We start from the raw sequence: 18732 nt of genomic DNA, 5'->3' as shown, positions 1-18732 counted from the left end.
CTTCATAAGTCGTGAAAGTGAGTGCAAAAGTGGAGGAGTCATAGTGAACCTTTAGTTACTTTATATGGAACCAAATCCAAAGTTATGTATAATAGTCCTGGTCTCCACACTTTTAAGAAAGATCTGAAGATTGTTGAGGGTTTGCGGAGGAGATTTAAGTACAGGGGCTCATTGTACAAGTTAGACTGGGAAGGCTGGGGAAATGTTCTCCTTGGAACAAAGCAGATTGAAGGGATGTTTAATAGAGGTGTACAAGATTATGACAGGCTGAAATAAAGTAGACAATAAAAATCCCTTCCCATTAACTTCCTTTCTTTATGGGATCTGGACTTTGCTAGTTGTTCGTATTTATTGCCAACTCCTAAGAAGGTAATGGTGAGTTGTTTCCTCAAACTGCAGCAGTTCTGGTGGACATAGATTTTTAGATTCTGGGTCAGGAGTGTATAGAGAGATGTCAGGCAGACCTCTTTATGCAGATTGATGAAGGCAGAGTTGTGGACGTTGTCGACATGGACTTCAGTTAGGCATTCATCAAGATTTTGCATATAGACTGGTTAGCAAGGTTAGATCACATGGTATACAGGTAGAGTGAGCTAGTTGGATACAAAAATTGGCCCAAAGATAGGAGGCAGAGGGTGGTGGTGGTGGAGACCTGCTTTTCAGACTGCAGGCCCCGTAGCAGCGGTGTACTGCAAGGATCAGTGCTGGGTCCACTGCTTTTTGTCATTTATATAAATGATTTGGATGTGAATATAGGAGGTACAGTTAGTAAGTTTGCAGATGATACCAAAATTGCTGGTGTAGTGGACAGTGAAGGCGGCTACAACAGGACCTTGATCAGATGGGCAAATGGGCCAAGGAGTGACTGATGCAGTTTAATTTAGATTGATGCAAGATCCTGCATTTTAGTAATTTAGTAAATTCTACACAGAATAAAGAAGCCTGGGGTGAAGGCTCATAGTTCCTGGAAAGTGGAGTCGCAGTTAGCAGGGTGATCAAGGTGGTGTTTGGTATGTGTACCTTTATTGGTCAGAGCATTGAGTATAGGAGTTGAGAGATCATGTTGTGGCTCTCCAGGACATTGATTCGGCCACTTTTGAAATATGTGCTCAACTCTGGTCTCCCTGCTATAGAAAAGATGTTGTGAAACTTGAAAAGGTTCAGAAAAGACTTACAAGGATGTTGCCAGGATTGGAGGGCTTCAGCTATAGAGACAGGCTGGGGCTATTTTCCCTGGAGTGTCAGAGGCTGTGGGGTGACCTTATCCAGATTTATAAAATTATGAGGGGCATGGATAGCGTAAATAACCAAGGTATCTTTTCCAGTGCAGGTAAGTCCAAAACTAGAGAGCATAGATTTAAGTTGAGAGAGAAAAGATTTAAAAGGGTCCTAAGGGGCAACATTTCATACAGAGGGTGGTGCGTGTATGGAATGAGCTGCCAGAAGAATAGTGAAAGCTGGTACACTTACAACATTTAAACAGCTTCTGAATGGGTACATGAATAGGAAGGATTGAGAGGGATATGGGCCAAATGCTGGCAAATGGAACTAGATTAATTTAGGATGCCTGGTCAGCATGGACGTTGGACCAAAGAGTCTGTGTGTGTGCAGTTTATCTCTATGACTCTATGCAGTGAGTGGCAATGACCTCTGGAACCTGGTGCCCCCGAGGGGAGTGGAAACAAAAATGATCAAAAATAATGGGATGGACACAGGGTTAAAGGTGAGTGACTAACTGAAGAGCTTTGCAGAGAGTTGGGAATGGATATAATGAGGTGAATGGCTCCCTTCTGTAGTGTAAATGATTTTAGGGCAAGTATTGAGCAGGATTTGGCAGTGGATAAGGTATTAGTAGCAGAGTTCTGAATGAGGTGAAATATATGGAGTGTGAAGAATGGGAGGCAAAGCATTAAAAATAAATAGGGCTTCACTGTTCAAAGACGTTTTTTATTCCAAATGACAATTCCTTTTTTACCAAGTAAGTACAGAAAAGATTATTTTTAGTCTTGGTTAGTGTGGTCTAAATTTCAGATTTACACATTCTCCAGAAACTAGAATATGGAAAGAAATAGAGCCAGAATGATTTTGTGGATTAATTTACAACTTGCACACAATAACAGCATTTTTTTTGGCCGGTGGGCTGGGGTTGTCACCCAATGAATTACTGATTTCAATGTTGCTATCGTGTCGAAGAGAAGATTTACAGAGGCTTTAATAAATTTAATCTGGAAGATTGCACCGAATTAATTTGGAGCATAAACCAAAGAATATCTTAATTTACTTGTCACCAGACCAGGCAAGCTAGCCAAATTAATTATATATAAGTCAGTCTGCTGTCAGTCAGGAGAAAGATTTATTTCAGAAGTAAACAGAATGGTCCTGGATAATGCAGATCAGCTGAGTGAGAGGCCTGTGGGACACCGTGAAATCTAAAATACCAAAGGCCAAGCCTAGGGCTGACAGCTCAGTTTGCTGCTGAGAATAAACCGAATGGGGAATAGCTTGAGGCCTCCTCTGTGAGGCCAACCTGTAGGCAGCAGCTGGAAGACAACAAATGAGCTGAAACCACAGCAAGGGTGATGGAGCAGAGAAACTGGACACTGAGGCCTGAAAGTGACTGATATCATTTGAGAGAATTGAAAAGCACCCAAATGCCTACATTAGTTGAAAGTGGACAGAGGGATTCAGGGACGGTATGGAGTGTGTAATATTAAGAAAAAAGGTACTTAAAATTGAAGTAGAACACAATGGTAGCTGAGCTGGGAGATTTGAAAAATTACCTTCATGGATCCACTTAGTGATCTGAACCAAAGTCTATGCTATTTTGTGGCAGCTGACCCCTAACAAAGTTTATCTTGTTAACTCACTAAGTGCTTTAGCAATTTATGGATGAATAAGAACTCAGGATTGGCACCATATAGATGTCTAAATAGCATCTTTTGGAAAACATTCACATAGTGAGATGAAACTTCCATCTGCGTCAGCCTGGTTCTCTCTAAACCCAACAAATCACCCTCCAGGTATTTGCAGGAGGAACTGAAATTGATGAGGGTACAGAATTATACTCATTGGAAAAACCTAGCTTACTGTTCAAACACAATTGTGTGGGAGGGACAATTCTTCATGTAAATCCTAGATCAGGAGTGGCAAATAGTTAATTAGCTATGGCAGACATCATCATCTTAGGTTAACCCTGTCCTCAGCTGATATCCAACATTTGCACCCCATTACTGACAAATGGAAAGTAGGAACTGATTGTTCCCCTCTCCTTGGAGTGAGATGAGAGGCAGCTTGACAAAAACTGTCAGCTGGAATTGTAGCTAAATTTCAAGTTGGGCCCTAAGGGAATGAGTTGGTTTGGAAAACTTGTTCTTTAGGTGGAAAATATGTAGAGCTGAGAGAGCTATAAGCAAATGCAAACAAATGACAAGATAATTTGGCTAGAGTTCTTGGAAGCTGGCTAAGGAAGAGTATTTTTGGTTCTCAGAATCTCTGTATTAAACTAGTGGTGATAAATGACAAAATGATGGAAGAGAACAGATGCAATAAGTTATCCCAAAACAGGAACAAGGTTCAGCTTTGGAAGATTTTCGATTCAAGGTATTTAAAGGCATTTTGAGCTCTGCCAAGTCCCTTTCTCTGTTAAACCACATCTACAGATGTTTCTCATGTATACAGCATGAATGGATATCAACCATCAACACAGATTTCCAAACACTGATCCCAAACAAAACAAATCCACAATAAGTACAAATCTGATTCAGCTGTAATAGGGAGACTTTTTCACACGATGCATTTAATAAGTTGTTACAGGACGTGGAACCTATAACGTAGCTTTGGTCAAGAAAAGAGGATTATTCTCTGGTTCAGTGGTAGCAGTCTTGCCTGTGAGCAAAGACCCACTGCAGAGACACAAGACCAAAATATGGGCATGCAATACTGGGAGACTGCTACAATTCTGAAGGAACCAACTTTCAGATAAGATGTGAAACTCAAGCCATCTGTCTGTCTACCCTCTGGTGAATATAAAAGCTTCCATGGCTACTACTGCAGTGACAGGAAGCAAGTTCTTCCAGCATCCTGGTCCAACACTTATCCATAAACCAACGTTAACTCAAACATTTATCTGCTCATTTCTCACACTGCTATTTCTGGGAGTTTCCTGTGTGCAAACTAGTTGACCACATTTCCCCACACGATAATAGCAACTACATTTCAAAACCAGTTCAATGGTGGGTGAAACCTTCCGGGGTGTTTCAGCGCACTGTTTTGAGGAGGAGAGTTCTCCCTCAGTCAATATTTATCCCTCTGCCAGCATCATCAAAGCAGATTTTCTGGAGTTGAATTTTACACCCCCTCAGAGTGGTATATTTGAAGATGGGGTAGGCTCAAAAAAATAAAACAAGTGGCTAAGCCTGCTACCTGACCTGCCTCCCATATTACAGTGGGAGGGAAGGATGTCAGGCAGCCCATCCACCTTTGGGCCCATTGAGGCCCTTACACCAATTATTGACCTCATTCCACCTCAGCTACAATAATACACACAGAATTACTATGAAGCAGGAGGCCATTCAGCCTGTCATGCCGAAACATTAGGTTGGGGAATGGCCAAGGCAAAACAGAAACTTGGCAGTTTTCACTGAGCAGACTATTGCTGGGTAGGAAGTGTGGATTGACTTCTTTTGAGACTGTCCCCTGTATCCAGTGAAGGTAGCCACCTTGTACATTCTTTTAATCCGCCAAGCCATGGTTTGGCAGGCAGGCCAATTCAAAATACCAACTTACCTGGAAACCGGCATACATGACACCACCTCACTATTGAGACTTGGATTGGCTGACAGCTCTTTAGGGTGGGGCTTCATCCAACGGCAGCCATGCCTTCAGTCACATCGGCGCTAAGCTCGGAATTCCTCCCCTAAAGTTCTTCACCTCTCTCTCTCCCTTTCTATAATAGTTTTTAAAACCTACCATTTTGACCAAGCATTTGGTCACTTGTCCTCCTATCTGCTTCTGTGGCTTGGCATTAGATTCTATTTGATAATGCTCCCCTGATGCTCAAAATGTTCTAATGGTTCCACGTAAATGTAAGTTGCTGGTTTCAAGAGGCATAGTTTTTTTTGGTCTGATGCCTATGTTAATCAGAACTCGCTCAGCATATACATGCTCTTTCATTCATTAGTTGCAATTCAATACTTCAACCCTCAAATGAATCCAACACACAGTTTGTGTCAACCTACCTGTCATTCAACACCAGGTTCTAGTCCAACAGGTTTATTTGGAAGCACTAGCTTCATCAGGTGGTAGTGGAGTAAAAGATCGTAAGACAGTTACAGTGTGATGTAACTGAAATAATATTGAAAAAGACCTGGATTGTTTGTTAAGTCTCTCATCTTTTAGAATGACTATGTTGGTTTCAGTTCTTTCATATGTAAATCACAAAACATTTTTAAAGTTACATTCTCAAGTGAACTTTAACAATTGGTATCATGTCAGCCCAGATAATGCATTTAAGATGTGGGCTGCGCTGTGTGAGACTGTGCCACAATGGTCAGACTGATTCTAATCTCAAATATGGATTTACAGAATCTTACAAGGATGGTGATCTCGGCCCGGACAATCACAAAGGCCAATCTCCCATTTTATAGAATCCATCTACCAGGCCCACTGTCAAGGAAAGGCCACCAGCAGTCTTAAAGATCCATCCCACCCTGGCAATGTTATTCTGCAACTTCTACCACTGGGGAGAAGATACAGAAGCCTGAACACACACACCAGCCGGTTTCACAACAGTTTCTACCCTACTGTTGTTAGAATACTGAATGGACTCAAACTCTTAACATTTGCCTGTAACTCTGTTTTTCTTTTTTGCCGCTGTTTACCTATTATTTACTATCTCTGCTACTTAACTCTGTGATCTGCCTGCATTGCTCGCAAGACAAAGCTTTTCACTGTGCCTCAGTACACATGACAATAAATTCAATTCAAGTCTGGTGAATAGCAAGGTCTTTCTTTTGCTGTCAGAATCCTAAAGACTGAACAGACCCTTACTGATGAAAGTTAAGATAGGCTGGGTCAGTGAATTAACTCCTGTAAGCAAAGACCTTGTCTAATAACTTCCCCCTAACTTATTTATAAGCTGCATTCACTCAGCCACCACGGGTCAGTATTTTATATTTACATCGACTGGAGCTGACAAGACATAAAACGGCAAATCTGAATGGATATGTAGTCGTGATCTTTTGTGCTATGCTTTGAAGTGCACGGTTTTTAATACCAGATGCATTTTCTAATTAACCTAGGAATGCTGTTTTCAAAGGCTTTGTTTGCAGAACTGTAACTTGAAGACCACAAGCCTCACTGTCATGGTTATGACATTGTCTAAACCCTCCAGTACTCTGCTGCCTTGCCACGCATTTGAATCTGTGAATGTCACGAGTTACAATCCATCTTAAATGTCTTGTGGCTTAATGGACTTAGTAAGCTACATATTCTCATCTTCAATAGGTGGAAGAACATGTCACTCTAGCATCAGGCTATATACCACTAATTAAAACTTACTGAGCATTAAAGCAAGTAAATGGACTGCTAACCACAAAGAAGACTGACAGCTTTATTTCTCCTGTGCTGACTCACAACATAAAACTAGCCCTTGAAATCCTATTTGCTAACATGCAGCTTATTGCTCACGTCTTCAGCTTGACTGCTTTCTTTTTGTGCAAGATTTCCCAAGTTAGAGCTTCAATTCCTTAAGCCTCACCCATTGGCTTCATTTGTTCAAACCACATCAACAATTAAACGAAGGTCCTCTTTTTAGTCCTCAAGACTTGCTACGACTCTATTGAGGTAAAGACACATGTTGGTTAGCAAGGGGCACAAGGTTCACTTTCCCGAGTGTCCAATGAAGCTGAACCCAAATGAATCATCTAAAAACCCAAAACATATCAGAAGTAAAATTGATGTAAATAGTATTCAAATACTGGCTCCTTTAGAACTTAATAGGATTGACTGCCCCTCTGAAAGGGACCTAGTAAGACAGAAAAGATGAATGGACAAATTGAGTTTGGAAAGGAAATTGAACTGATGGCCCTGCAGAGGGAAGGCAGTGGGATTGGTGTCTTAAGGCTAACTGAACAATAGTAGGAAATGGGCAGATTTGACAGAGTTGCACGGAAATGGAACACCCAGGAGATTGCATTATATTTAAAACAAACTGACAAATCAGAATGAAACAGAACCCACATCAAATGCAAATACATATCTTTGGCAAATGTTCCAAACTCCTAGTTTTCTTATATTAGTTTGAGGGTCCAAGCAACAGTCAGTTGCACAACATTTTGAACAAGACTTCAATGTCTTGAAGGGTAAAAGGGCTTTTGCCCGAAACGTCGATTTTACTGCTCCTCGGATGCTGCCTGAACTGCTGTGCTCTTCCAGCACCGCTAATCCAGAATTCAATGTCTTGAATATTATGTGTAGAATTTACATTTTAAAAGAAAAGCATTTGCTACTTCATAAATATTTTTATGTTCCTAATTATGAAGATGGATGTTAAAACTCATATTTCCCAGGCATACGATCATTTTAAGTTGACACTTTTCATTTTGTAGCAACTTGTACAGAATTTATATAAAATCTTTAACGAAAAAAATGCTCCAAGGCAATTCACAGTAGTGTTCACAAACAATAATTAGACATAAAGCTACATTAGGTGTTATTAACAAGCAAATTTCAACAAAGATGTAGGCTTTAAGGAGTGCGTTAAAGGAGGAGAGAGAGGAAAGAGATTTATGGAGGGAATTTCAGAGCTTCGGGTCTCAGCTGATCTCGGCAATGGAAATTCTGTACTGAGACATTACCAGAACTCTGATGGTCAACAGAGGTAATTATACTCCTCGTGAAAGAGAAAAAAAAGGTTTAAAACACAGCCACAATGCTGTGACACTATGTGTGAGAGAAGTAAAACTCCCTTTGCAACGCTAGTATATAAGCCTTAAGCTCAAGATTGAAATTTCTATAAATTTCAAGATTTGCGATCGATAATTCGAATTTTAAAGCAATCTATTGACACGTACTCTATGCTACTCTCTCCCCACCCCCACCCTCCCCTAGCTTATCTCTCCACGCTTCAGGCTCTCTGCCTTTATTCCTGAAGGGCTTTTGCCCGAAACGTCGATTTTGCTGAAGCTCCTCGATGCTGCCTGAACTGCTGTGCTCTTCCAGCACCATTGATCCAGAACCTCAAGTACAGTGCCAGCCAGAAATTCAATACTTCACATTTCCACAAATAATTTAGCTTTCACTTTATGAGAAACATAAAAAACCAGAGTCAGTGATCTGAATTTGAAGTGGCATTGTTTTAATTGGTTTCAGAATGGTTTCACCAATGTTTCCACAGAAGGGATTTTGAAAAAGAAACTTTTAACTATGTGTTAAAGCAAGTGCCACCAAACAATTTACAAAATGTCAATGAAATGATGTGTGGCTAAATGCAAACAAGTTAAGTGCTGATGTTATTTCCTCAAAGACTGGAAATAATAAATTTGGTTAGCCAGTTTCAACAATCAGTAAACACCCCACAGTCATTGTGTTGGGATGCCTATGGTTCCTTCTTAGCTGTAAACAGAGAGAGATTAAAAATAAAACACTTGACAGAACCAGCAAGAGCTGAAAGTCAAACAGGCTTTTAGACAGAATGCTGCCTGTGTAAGCTTTGATCATTTTCTGAAGAATAACAATCAGTTATTTTAAATCGTTGAGGGAAATGCACAGACGTGCAGCCATGTAACTAGTTCATTATTTCATCTAATTACATTCAGAAAAGTTACATTAATTGAGAAAGATTGATCTTAATATTGCTGTTCATGTTCACTTGCTGTGAAATAAAATAATGCCTTAAATTGTACTTTGCCTCCTATACAGATCAGGTATTGTCTTAGTCTATATTTGTCACTATAGACCCTGAGGTTACAAGGATGTTGCCTGGAATGGAGGGTTTGAGATATAAAAATACACTGGAAAGGCTGGGACTTTTTTCACTGGAGTGTAGGAGGTTGAAGGATGACCTTATGGAGGTTTATAAAATCATGAGGGGCATAGAGAAGGTGAATGACAAGCATCTTTACCCTAGTGTAGAAAAGTTCAAAACTAAGGGGCATATTTTTAAGGTGAGAGGAGAAAGATTTAAAAAGGACACGAGGGGCAGCCTTTTTACACAGAGAGTGGTTCATATTTAGAATGAACTGCCAGAGGAAATGGTGGATGCAGTTACAGTTACAAGACGTCTGGATAAGTTCATGAATGGGAAAGGTTTGCAGCAATATGGGCCAAGTGCAGGCAAATGGGACTAGTATAGTTTGGGTACATGAACAGCATGGATTGGTTGGACCGAAGGGGTCTGTTTCCATGCTGTATGACTCTATAACTCTAAGGGAAGATTGATTTCGCAGACCTGGGTTAGACTAAAATATGTAGTTAGATACTGGGTAGTACCAGCACACTCCTAAACTTAAGACATTTTTGGGAAGCCTTGTGGCACCCCACATAACATCTCCAATAGGTCCATAAACTTGGAATGATAATTTACTTTCAAATTCTGAAGAAAATTGTTGTCCATTGTCTGAGTTTTCCAGCAAGAGATACAGAAAATATTTGACCACACAGGGATCTCATTGACTTCTCAACACATGTTGGATGTGAGAATTCTTGCTGGAATTTGTGCCTTTCAGCTAAACAGCTGCAAAATTTGCAAACTGCAATGTGGATCTGTGTGTTAATCTGCACTGCTTAATCAAGCTGACATCTAAAAAAAAGCCATCTGTTGAACTATTGGATGAGGTGCAATGCACTAAGTGAGAAAAAGCAAGTTTACTGCTCCTACTCAAGCTCAAAACCTCCTGTGAGATAAAAGCACTCACTTGCTCTCGCTAGTGAATGGTGTCCACCAGAGTTGGAAAACCACTTTGCAAAGCAAATGTTGCCATTATCTGGAATTCTCATTAACTTCAGGAATCAAAGTGACTATACAGTTCCCAAAACATCAGATATGTCAGTGTGAATCTGAGCTCCTGAGTAGAACTCAGAAAGAGAGAAATCTATCTTTGCTTGTGAATCCAAGTAATCAAGCCAGTGCCATAATGATCAATGGTGCAAAAGGCCTCTCTCAGTTTTCATTGATACGTGTGCTAAACAATACATCCAGTTCAAGTGTTTAGTTCCAATCATTGCAATAAAGGAAAGGGCTTAAAGAAAAGTACTTTGCAGTCAAAATGGTAGCCTGCTTAGTTCCAGATTCTATTCTGTTTGGTTACATAGATACATGTTGGGAATATAAAACAAAAGTGCTGACATTATAATGTAACATAAACAGGAGGTGGAGTAAGGAAAACATTTGGTTTAAAAAGAATGTTCACTGTAGTTAGCTCTCACTTTTATTATTCAGTGAACCATTCTTTTTGGATGATACTGCTTCTTAAAGATAAAAAAAACTTGCTCAACATGCTAGAAATCTCAGACAATTATATGTTACACATAACTCCATAAAACAGAACTAGAATTCCACTGTCATTTTAATCTTTTCTCTCTCGTGGTAAATGATAGATCATCACAAAAATACTCAATGTCGCTCTATACATAAAATATCATTGTTGCAGACGAGACTAATGCTCATTTGGTCAGCGTTTTATCCTTACCCAAACCTACCTGTTGCTATTCCATGCCAAGCTGTGCTGACCAATCAGACCTGGCCCTGCTAACCCATCAGACTCATTCTGCTAACCAATCAGCCCTCACCTTGCTGACTAATCAGCCTGATCCTCCTGACTTTGTGATTCCATCGCTCACACTCCAATGCTTTGAATTTGAAATTTTCATCTAGTATAGGACATTTTAAAATTATTTTAAAAGTCATTGCAGTTACCTCTGCCAATATTGTGCTCATTTAACAAGCCAGTGCAGAAATGATGGGCTGAATGGCCTCCTTCTGTATAGTAAAACTTCCTGTGATTACAGTCTCTCTCAACTCTTTGCTCCTCCAATTCAAGGCGCTACAGTATTCCCACTCTATTATCTTACTTCCCGCCTCAGGCGACTGACTGTGTGGAGTTTGCACATTCTCCCCGTGTCTACGTGGGTTTCCTCCGGGTGCTCCGGTTTCCTCCCACAGTCCAAAAATGTGCAGGTCAGGTGAATTGGCCATGCTAAATTGCCCGTAGTGTTAGGTAAGGGGTAAATGTAGGGGTCTGGATGGGTTGCGCTTCGGCGGATTGGTGTGGACTTGTTGGGCCGAAGGGCCTGTTTCCACACTGTAAGTAATCTAATCTACTTCAGGTAACCCTTGTCTTTAAATCACCAAAGCACATGTGTAGGGTTCTTTCCCTAAGCTCCTTCACATTCCTAATCTATTTTTAGGTTCCAATTAAACCCACCTCTTTGACCAAGCTTTTTAGGCATTTCATAATTCGAGTCAGCATCCACTTACTTCCCAAATTGCCTTCCATTTTGCGACATGATAGGTGACATAGATATGCAAATTGTTCCCACAATATCAATGACTGGGATTTTTTTGTCTTCAGAAGTAATTGTTTAAAAAAAAGGCAAGCGGACGAAGGTTGGATTACAAACAGAAAGGTTGTAAATATTCAGCCAGTCTGGCAGCATTTGGGGAAAGAGAAACAGTTAACATTTCAGGTTAATGACCTTTCATCAGCACTTATCAATACAGTTGAAAAAGTCAGAGACTTGAAATGCTAACTCTTTCCCTCCCCACAGATGCTGCCAGGCCTGCTGAGATCTTATTTCAGAAAAATTCTGTTGTTATTTCAGAAAAATTCCAGAATTCGCAGTCTTTTACTTTCGCATTAAGAGATGTATGCAGATATTTCTGATGAAGTGAAGCTTTGATCATAATGTGAAAGTGGTAATGGGGCTTTAAGTACCATTAACATTCACTAACAAAACAAGTAAACCTACTTGTTTTCCCAGCACCATCAATTGAAAGGATACCTGCAGTCATTCCATAATGAACATACTGAACAATTAGTGACAGTAAGGCATTAGTTAGGCTAATTTGCTCCCCGTACTATGTGCAACTGTGATTTGTTCATTCTCTCTGAACCTCAAGTTTTTACCAGTTCAAGCTGCAAAGTGATATCATTTGGAGGAGTACGTTGGACTACCAGGGTGCTGCGCAGGGGAATCTCACAGCTTAACTTTAAATATGTCTGCTGCATTGAGTCCCAGCTGAGTTACTGTAAGGATCTAAAAACTGAAAGCTGGGCACTTTTCTGGAACTGAGCTCCAACAACATGTAGCTCAGAGCAGCTTACTGACAGGGGACAGAAAATAGGAGTATATCATATTTGTGAGATCACCCATTCGAGAGCTTAGGCAGCAGAGGAATGGTTACGGGGACATGGGAGAAAACAAAAAGCAACAATAAGTCACAAACAGATGACAGGGAGGAAGTGAAGAGTTGATAATTCCTTATTTCCAGAGTTGTTTCCTACCTGTGGAAATTCTGTTGCAGAGATATGCTGAAACCAGGAGTTACGTCCACCTGAAGCAATGTTTTCAGCGGTGATTTGAAGGGAGTCTCCGAGTTTAAGGAGCGGAAGGTACTGAAGTCATGCGTGCCCAGCAGGATCTGTGCAGCCTCTTTCATGATGTCTGTGTTCAAAGGTCTGTTTGAGAACAGACGGAGTGGTCACTCATAGTCTAAGCAGGACAATGCAGCCAAAACAAAAAATGTAATATCAACCACAGCCTTTTGGAGTCAAACACTATATCAACACAAACTCAGTTGGGGTTTGACAGGTTCCTGTTTTCCCTTGTGGTTTTTACAATCAACATTAAACACAGTGTGAGGCAATTACATTCTTACCACATTACAAAAACAGATTTAAAATTCAACACAACCAACAACAAGCCATAACTCCCTTCCCTGACTCTGCAGTTTTTGACTCTCTCCTAATCTCAGATGTGACTGGGATATAGTCCCATTTGAACTCGCTACATCTAGTAGTTCAGCCAAGTGTGCACTATAGAGATTCTATGATTCTATCCCTTCAGAATTTCAAATGGTAATGACAAATCTGTTTTAATTCTTTGAGGAAATAACAAGCATGTTAGACAATGGAGAGCCAGCAGAAGTGATCTACTTGGATTTCCAGAAGGTCTTTGATAAGGTCCACTCAGGAGGCTAAGGTACTGGCATGGACAGAGGGTTGGCTGACTGACAGAATGCGGAGAAGAGGGATAAAGGAGTCTTTTTCAGGATGACAGCCAGTGACTTGTGGAATTTCATAGGGGTCAGTGTTGGGACCACAACTATTCATGTTGTACATTAACGATCTGGATGAAAGAACAAAGGGTATTGTTGCTATGTTTGCAGATGAAATAAAGATAGGTGAAGGGACAGTATTGAGGAAACAGGAAGGCTGAAGGAGGACTTGTAGAGGCTGGGAAAGTGGGCAAAGAAGTGGCAGATGGAATTGAACCCTGAAAAGTATGAAATGACACACTTTGGAAGAAGTAACAAGACAAAGCAATGGTCAATAAATGATACAGAAGAAGAAGGTTCTTGGGGTGCTTGAAGATGACAGGATCATTTAATACGGTGGTTAAGAAAACATATGGCATACTTTATCAACAGTGGCACAGAGTATAAGAGCAGTGCAGTTATGTTGGAGCTGTAGAAAACTTTGGTTAGATCACAGCTAGAGTACTGTGTGCAATTCTGCACTATAGGAACGATGTGATCATACTGGAGGGGGTGCAGAGGAGATGCACCAGGACGTTGCCTGAGATGAGCACTTTATCTATGAAAAGAGGCTTGATTAGCTCTAGTTGTTTCCTTTAGACCAGAGAAGGCTGAGAAGGGACCTGTTGGAGGTGAGGAAGATTATGAGAGGTATGTTCAGGGTGGAGAGACAGCAGGGTTAACAGCAAGGTGGCACAATTTTAAGATGAAAGATAGGAGGCTTAGAGGGGTCCTGGGGACAAAATAAATGCTTTAACCAATGGCTAATGGGAATTGCAATGTCCTGCCTGGGAAGGTGGTTGAGGCAGGAAACCTCAAACTTTAAAACATACTCGGATGAGCACTTAAAATGTCATAATATTCAAGACTATGGGCCAAGTACTGGAAAGTGGGGCTGGTGTAGATTTAATTTTGTCAGTGCAAACTCAATGGGTGAAGGGCCTTTTCCATTCTGTATAATTCTATATTTCTATGAATACAGTTAGTTCTCAATTTATCTGTTTGGAGCATCTTCAGTAAAAATGACACCACAAATATAGTTGTGGGACTTTGCAAGTGAAGATTGTACACAGGCTGTCCTATTCTTATGTTGTTAGCTTTGCATTTATTTTACACTCACAAAAGCACACCCACCAATTTCTACCCCACTAAATGCTGGTGTTGCTACTCTCACACCAACTGTCACAAGTTAGATGGCGAAGAGTGAAACACAGAACTGAAGTCTACCTTTATACTCTTTCAAAACCACACAAATATACTGTGGTCCTCCAAACAAAAAAAACATTGTTTCATCTTGCACCTCAATTTTTAAAAAATAAATCAAACTGTTTGAACACTTTAAGGCTCAACTCTGTAGGGATGACATCCTGAGGTGAGACTCGAATCTAAAACTTCCTACCATAGGGTATTTTATCACAAGGACCGTAAGTGTTCCTTTATATAATCACTTTGATTCAAACTGATTTGGAGATATAATGTCACATGTCCATTTCAGGTGGAACTTGAAACATTCTGGCCCAGGGGTCAAGAGAACCACTACATCCCACCAGACTCTTAAAATTATTTCCAATCTGTTCAGACACACCTCTATGAACCTGGACATTCTAATCCCCAGTTAATGCTTACTAACTTATTATAATTAAACATCCAAATTAATGGATAATTAAACAGTGGAGGCTTGTGATACAGCAGTAGTGCCCTATGTAATAACTGCACAGAGGCTTGTATCCACTCATCGAATCATCTGTTTATTTACACGTGCACAGTATATAAACTCTAACCAGCCAGCTCTGAGCCAGTCCCTACGGTCAGGCGACTCTCTGAACTTCCATTTATATTATCAGCCAGGGCTCCCTGATTGGCGCAGGTTAACAGGCCCAGTCAAGGATCACACACTCAATGAGATTTATGTGGCCCTCATTCCAATCACTGCATCCTATCTCTGGACCAGAAAAGGAGAAAGTGAAGACTGCAAATGCTGAAGATCAGAGTCGAGAGTGCGGTGCTGCAAAATCACAGCAGGTCGGGCAGCATCCAAGGTGCAGGAGAATTGATGTTTTGGGCATAAGCCCTTCATCAGGAATGTGGCTTGTGGGCCGGGGAGCTGAGAGATAAATGGGACGGGGATGGGCCTGGGGGAAAGATAGCTGAGAATGCAATAGGTAGATGAAGGTAGGTGGGAAGGTGATAGGTTGGAGAGGAGGGTGGAGCGGATAGATGGGAAAGACGATGGACAGGTCAAGAGGGCAGTGCAGAGTTGGAGGCTTGGGACTGGGATAAGAGGGAGGGGAAATGAGGAAATTGGTGAAACCACATTAATCCTGTGTGGTTGCAGGGTCCCAGGGCAGAAGAAGATGAGGCGTTCTTCCTCCAGGTATCAGGTGGTTAGGGTTTGGCGATGGAAGCGGCCCAGAACCTGCATGTCCTTGGTGGAGTGGGAGGAGGAGTTGAAGTGTTCAGCTATGGGTGTCCCAGAGTTGTACTCTGAAAGGATCCGCAAGTTGGCGTCCTGTTTTCCCAATGTAGAGGAGACCACATCGGGTGCAATGGATACAAAAGGTGACATTAGTGGGGATATAGGTAAATTTCTGTCAGACGTGGAAGGATCCTTTGGGGCCTCGGATGGAGGTAAGGGAGGAGGAGTGTGCGCAGGTTTTGCACTTCTTGTGGTGGCAGGGGAAGGTGCCGGGAGTGCGGCGAGGGCTGGTGGAGGACGTGGATCTGACAAGGGAGTCGCAGAGGGAGTAGTCTCTCCGGAACACTGATGGAGTGGAGTGGGAAATATATCCCTCGTGGTGGGATCTGTTTGAAGGTGGCGGAAGTGGCAGAGGATGATGCAATGTATACAAAGGTTGGTGCGGTAGCAGGTGAGGACCGCAGGGTTTTGTCCTTGTTGCATTGAGAGGGGTGGAGTTTAAAGTTGGAAATGCAGCAAGTGGAGGAGCTGCACTGGAGGGCATTGTTGACCATGTGGGAGAGAAAATTGCAGTATTTGAAGGAGACCATCTGGGTTCAAATCCCACTCACTCCAGAGATGTATTATAACATCTCTCTGAACAGGTTGATTAAAGATATTTTACAATTAACAATGACTGCTAGAAATCATAAAACTGAAGCGCCATTGTGAGGCCCACCTCACTGAATGGAATATGCCAAACAACCATCAGATTAAACACAAATATTTCCTTTGGCGCAATTGACTGGCAATTATGATGACCAGGTCTGCTTGACATTAACTGTAGTACAAGAAAAATAGTAAAAGTATTTATCAGCCAAGAACAGATTTCTACCCCTAACAGGATTAAAATCCACCCCTTTACTTGCATTTTAATTATGCATTTTAATTACTTCAAAGTATATCACCTTTTAAATCAGGAATGTTAAAAATCAAACTGCAAAAGAAATTTCATCATCTTGTAAATAAATGCATTCAATTTGTTTTGAATGTCATGTTCAAATAGTAACACTGATTATATAAGTCAGGGAGCTAATCCATGAGTATATAAACGTGATGAGTTCAAAAGGAATTAAAATGGTATAATTGCTGTTAATTCAGTCATTACCATACTATAAGCTTCCTGGCAAATTAATTTGAGCAAATTCATATGCAATTTCTACAAACACACACGTTTCTGAGCTGAAATGTAATATGTACATTCACACACATGCAGTCAGCACTTTTCATTCCATGTCCAGTGAGCTGAAGGAAGTGTTGAGATTGCTCCCAGATGTAAGCAAGTATAAAGCACAGACCTGCAAATGCTGCAATTCTGAAATAACAGCTAAAAATGTTGCAACTTTGCAGCAGGTCAGTCAATCCTGAAAGTGGTCGGTGCCTCAAAATGGAATATGATTGATCAGAAAATGAATCCTGATTTATTCATCATTCAAATATTCTCTTTGGTGATACCAAAGAAGAAGGAAACTAACTGATTGCTACAAACGTATTTCAAAATGAGAATTAATGAGAACAGTCACTGGACTTGAAACCTTAACTGAGTTCTCTCCACAGCTGCTGCCAGACCCGCTGAGATTCTCCAGCAATTTGTTTTAGATTTCCAGCATCCGTAGTTCTTTGCTCGATGTTGTGCTGTCGCCCAGTCTAACAAGTCATTCAGACTAGCATTAATATAGCCCTATTTATGATTTGCAGATTATCAAAGTGCTTCACAGCCAATGAAATATTTTAAATTGTAGTAACCGTTGTAATGTTGCAAACACAGTGGGAACTTTGCACTCAGATAATAATATGAAAAAGATGAGAATCTCTTCTCATGATATTGATTTTTTTAAATTAGTTCGTGAATGTCACTGGCTGGGCCAGCATTGAATACCATTTAAAATGTCTGGCTTGCTAGGCCATTTCAGAGGGCAGTTAAGAGTCAATTCCATATGTTATCTATCTAGACTTCTAAAAGGCCTTTGATAAGGTACCTCATAGGAGGCTACTGAGTAAGGTGAGGGCCCATGGTGTTCGAGGTTAGCTACTGGCATGAATTGAGGATTGGCTGTTTGACAGAAGGCAGATAGTTGGGAGAAAAGGTTCTTTTTCGGAATGGCAGTTCGTGACAATTGGTGTCCTGCAGGGTTCAGTGTTGGGGCCGCTGCTGTTCACTTTATATATTAATGATCGGGATGAAGGGACTGGGGGCACTCCAGCGAAGTTTGCTGATGATAAATATTAGGTGGACAACAAGTAGTTCTGAGGAGGTAGGGAGGCTGCAGAAAGGTTTAGACAGTTTGGGAGAGTGGTCCAGGAAATGGCTGATGAAATTCAACGTTAGCAAATGCAAGGTCTTGCACTTTGGAAAAAGAATACAGGCATGGACTATTTTCTAAACAATGAGAAAATTCATAAAGCCAAAGTACAAAGGGATCTGGGAGCGCTAGTCCAGGATTTGTAGGTTGAGTCTGTGGTTAAGAAAGCAAATGTAATGTTGTCATTTATCTCAAGAGGGTTGGAACATAAAAGCAGCGATGTGCTACTGAGACGTTACAAAGCTCTAATTAGGTCCCATTTAGAATACTGTGTCCAGTTTAGGGCCTCACACCTCAGAAAGGACATACTGGCACTGCAGTGTGTCCAGCGGAGATTCACACGGATGATCCCTGGAATAGCAGGCCTAACATATGATGAATGGTTGAGGATCCTGGGATTGTATTCATTACAGTTTAGATCTCCCCTCAAACTTCTAATAGAAACTTACAAGATAATGCAAGGCTTAGAAAGGGTGACGCTGGGAAATTGTTTCCATTAGGTGAGGAGACTAGGACCCATTACCACAGCCTTAGAATTAGAGGGGGTCAATTTAGAATGAAAATGAAGAGACATTTCTTCAGCCAAAGAGCAGTGGGCCTGTGGATTGCCACAGAGCACAGTGAAAGTGAGGACATTAAATGTCTTCAAGGCTGAGATTGATAAATTCTTGATCTCGCAAGGAATTAAAGGGCTACAGGGAGAGTGCAGGTAAGTGGAG

At 41.1% G+C, this 18732-nt stretch overlaps 1 protein-coding gene across 3 annotated transcripts in view; it reads right to left on the bottom strand.

Annotated features, from left to right (window-relative positions):
• Window positions 1–18732, bottom strand: part of pusl1 (pseudouridine synthase like 1) — an 89697-nt gene that overhangs the window by 39456 nt on the left and 31509 nt on the right. For all 3 annotated transcript variants that reach the window (XM_043675830.2, XM_043675832.2, XM_043675831.2), the window contains exon 5: window positions 12504–12677. In XM_043675830.2, coding sequence (XP_043531765.1) covers window positions 12504–12677 — 174 coding nt within the window. The remainder of the gene's footprint in view (window positions 1–12503; window positions 12678–18732) is intronic.

Source organism: Chiloscyllium plagiosum, unplaced genomic scaffold (assembly GCF_037043375.1).
Source record: "Chiloscyllium plagiosum isolate Xiang-an unplaced genomic scaffold, Cpla_swu_hap1 HiC_scaffold_37, whole genome shotgun sequence".
Taxonomy (NCBI): Eukaryota; Metazoa; Chordata; class Chondrichthyes; order Orectolobiformes; family Hemiscylliidae; genus Chiloscyllium; species Chiloscyllium plagiosum.
Note: the sequence above shows the minus strand (reverse complement) of the source record. Positions and strands in the feature narration are given on the sequence as shown.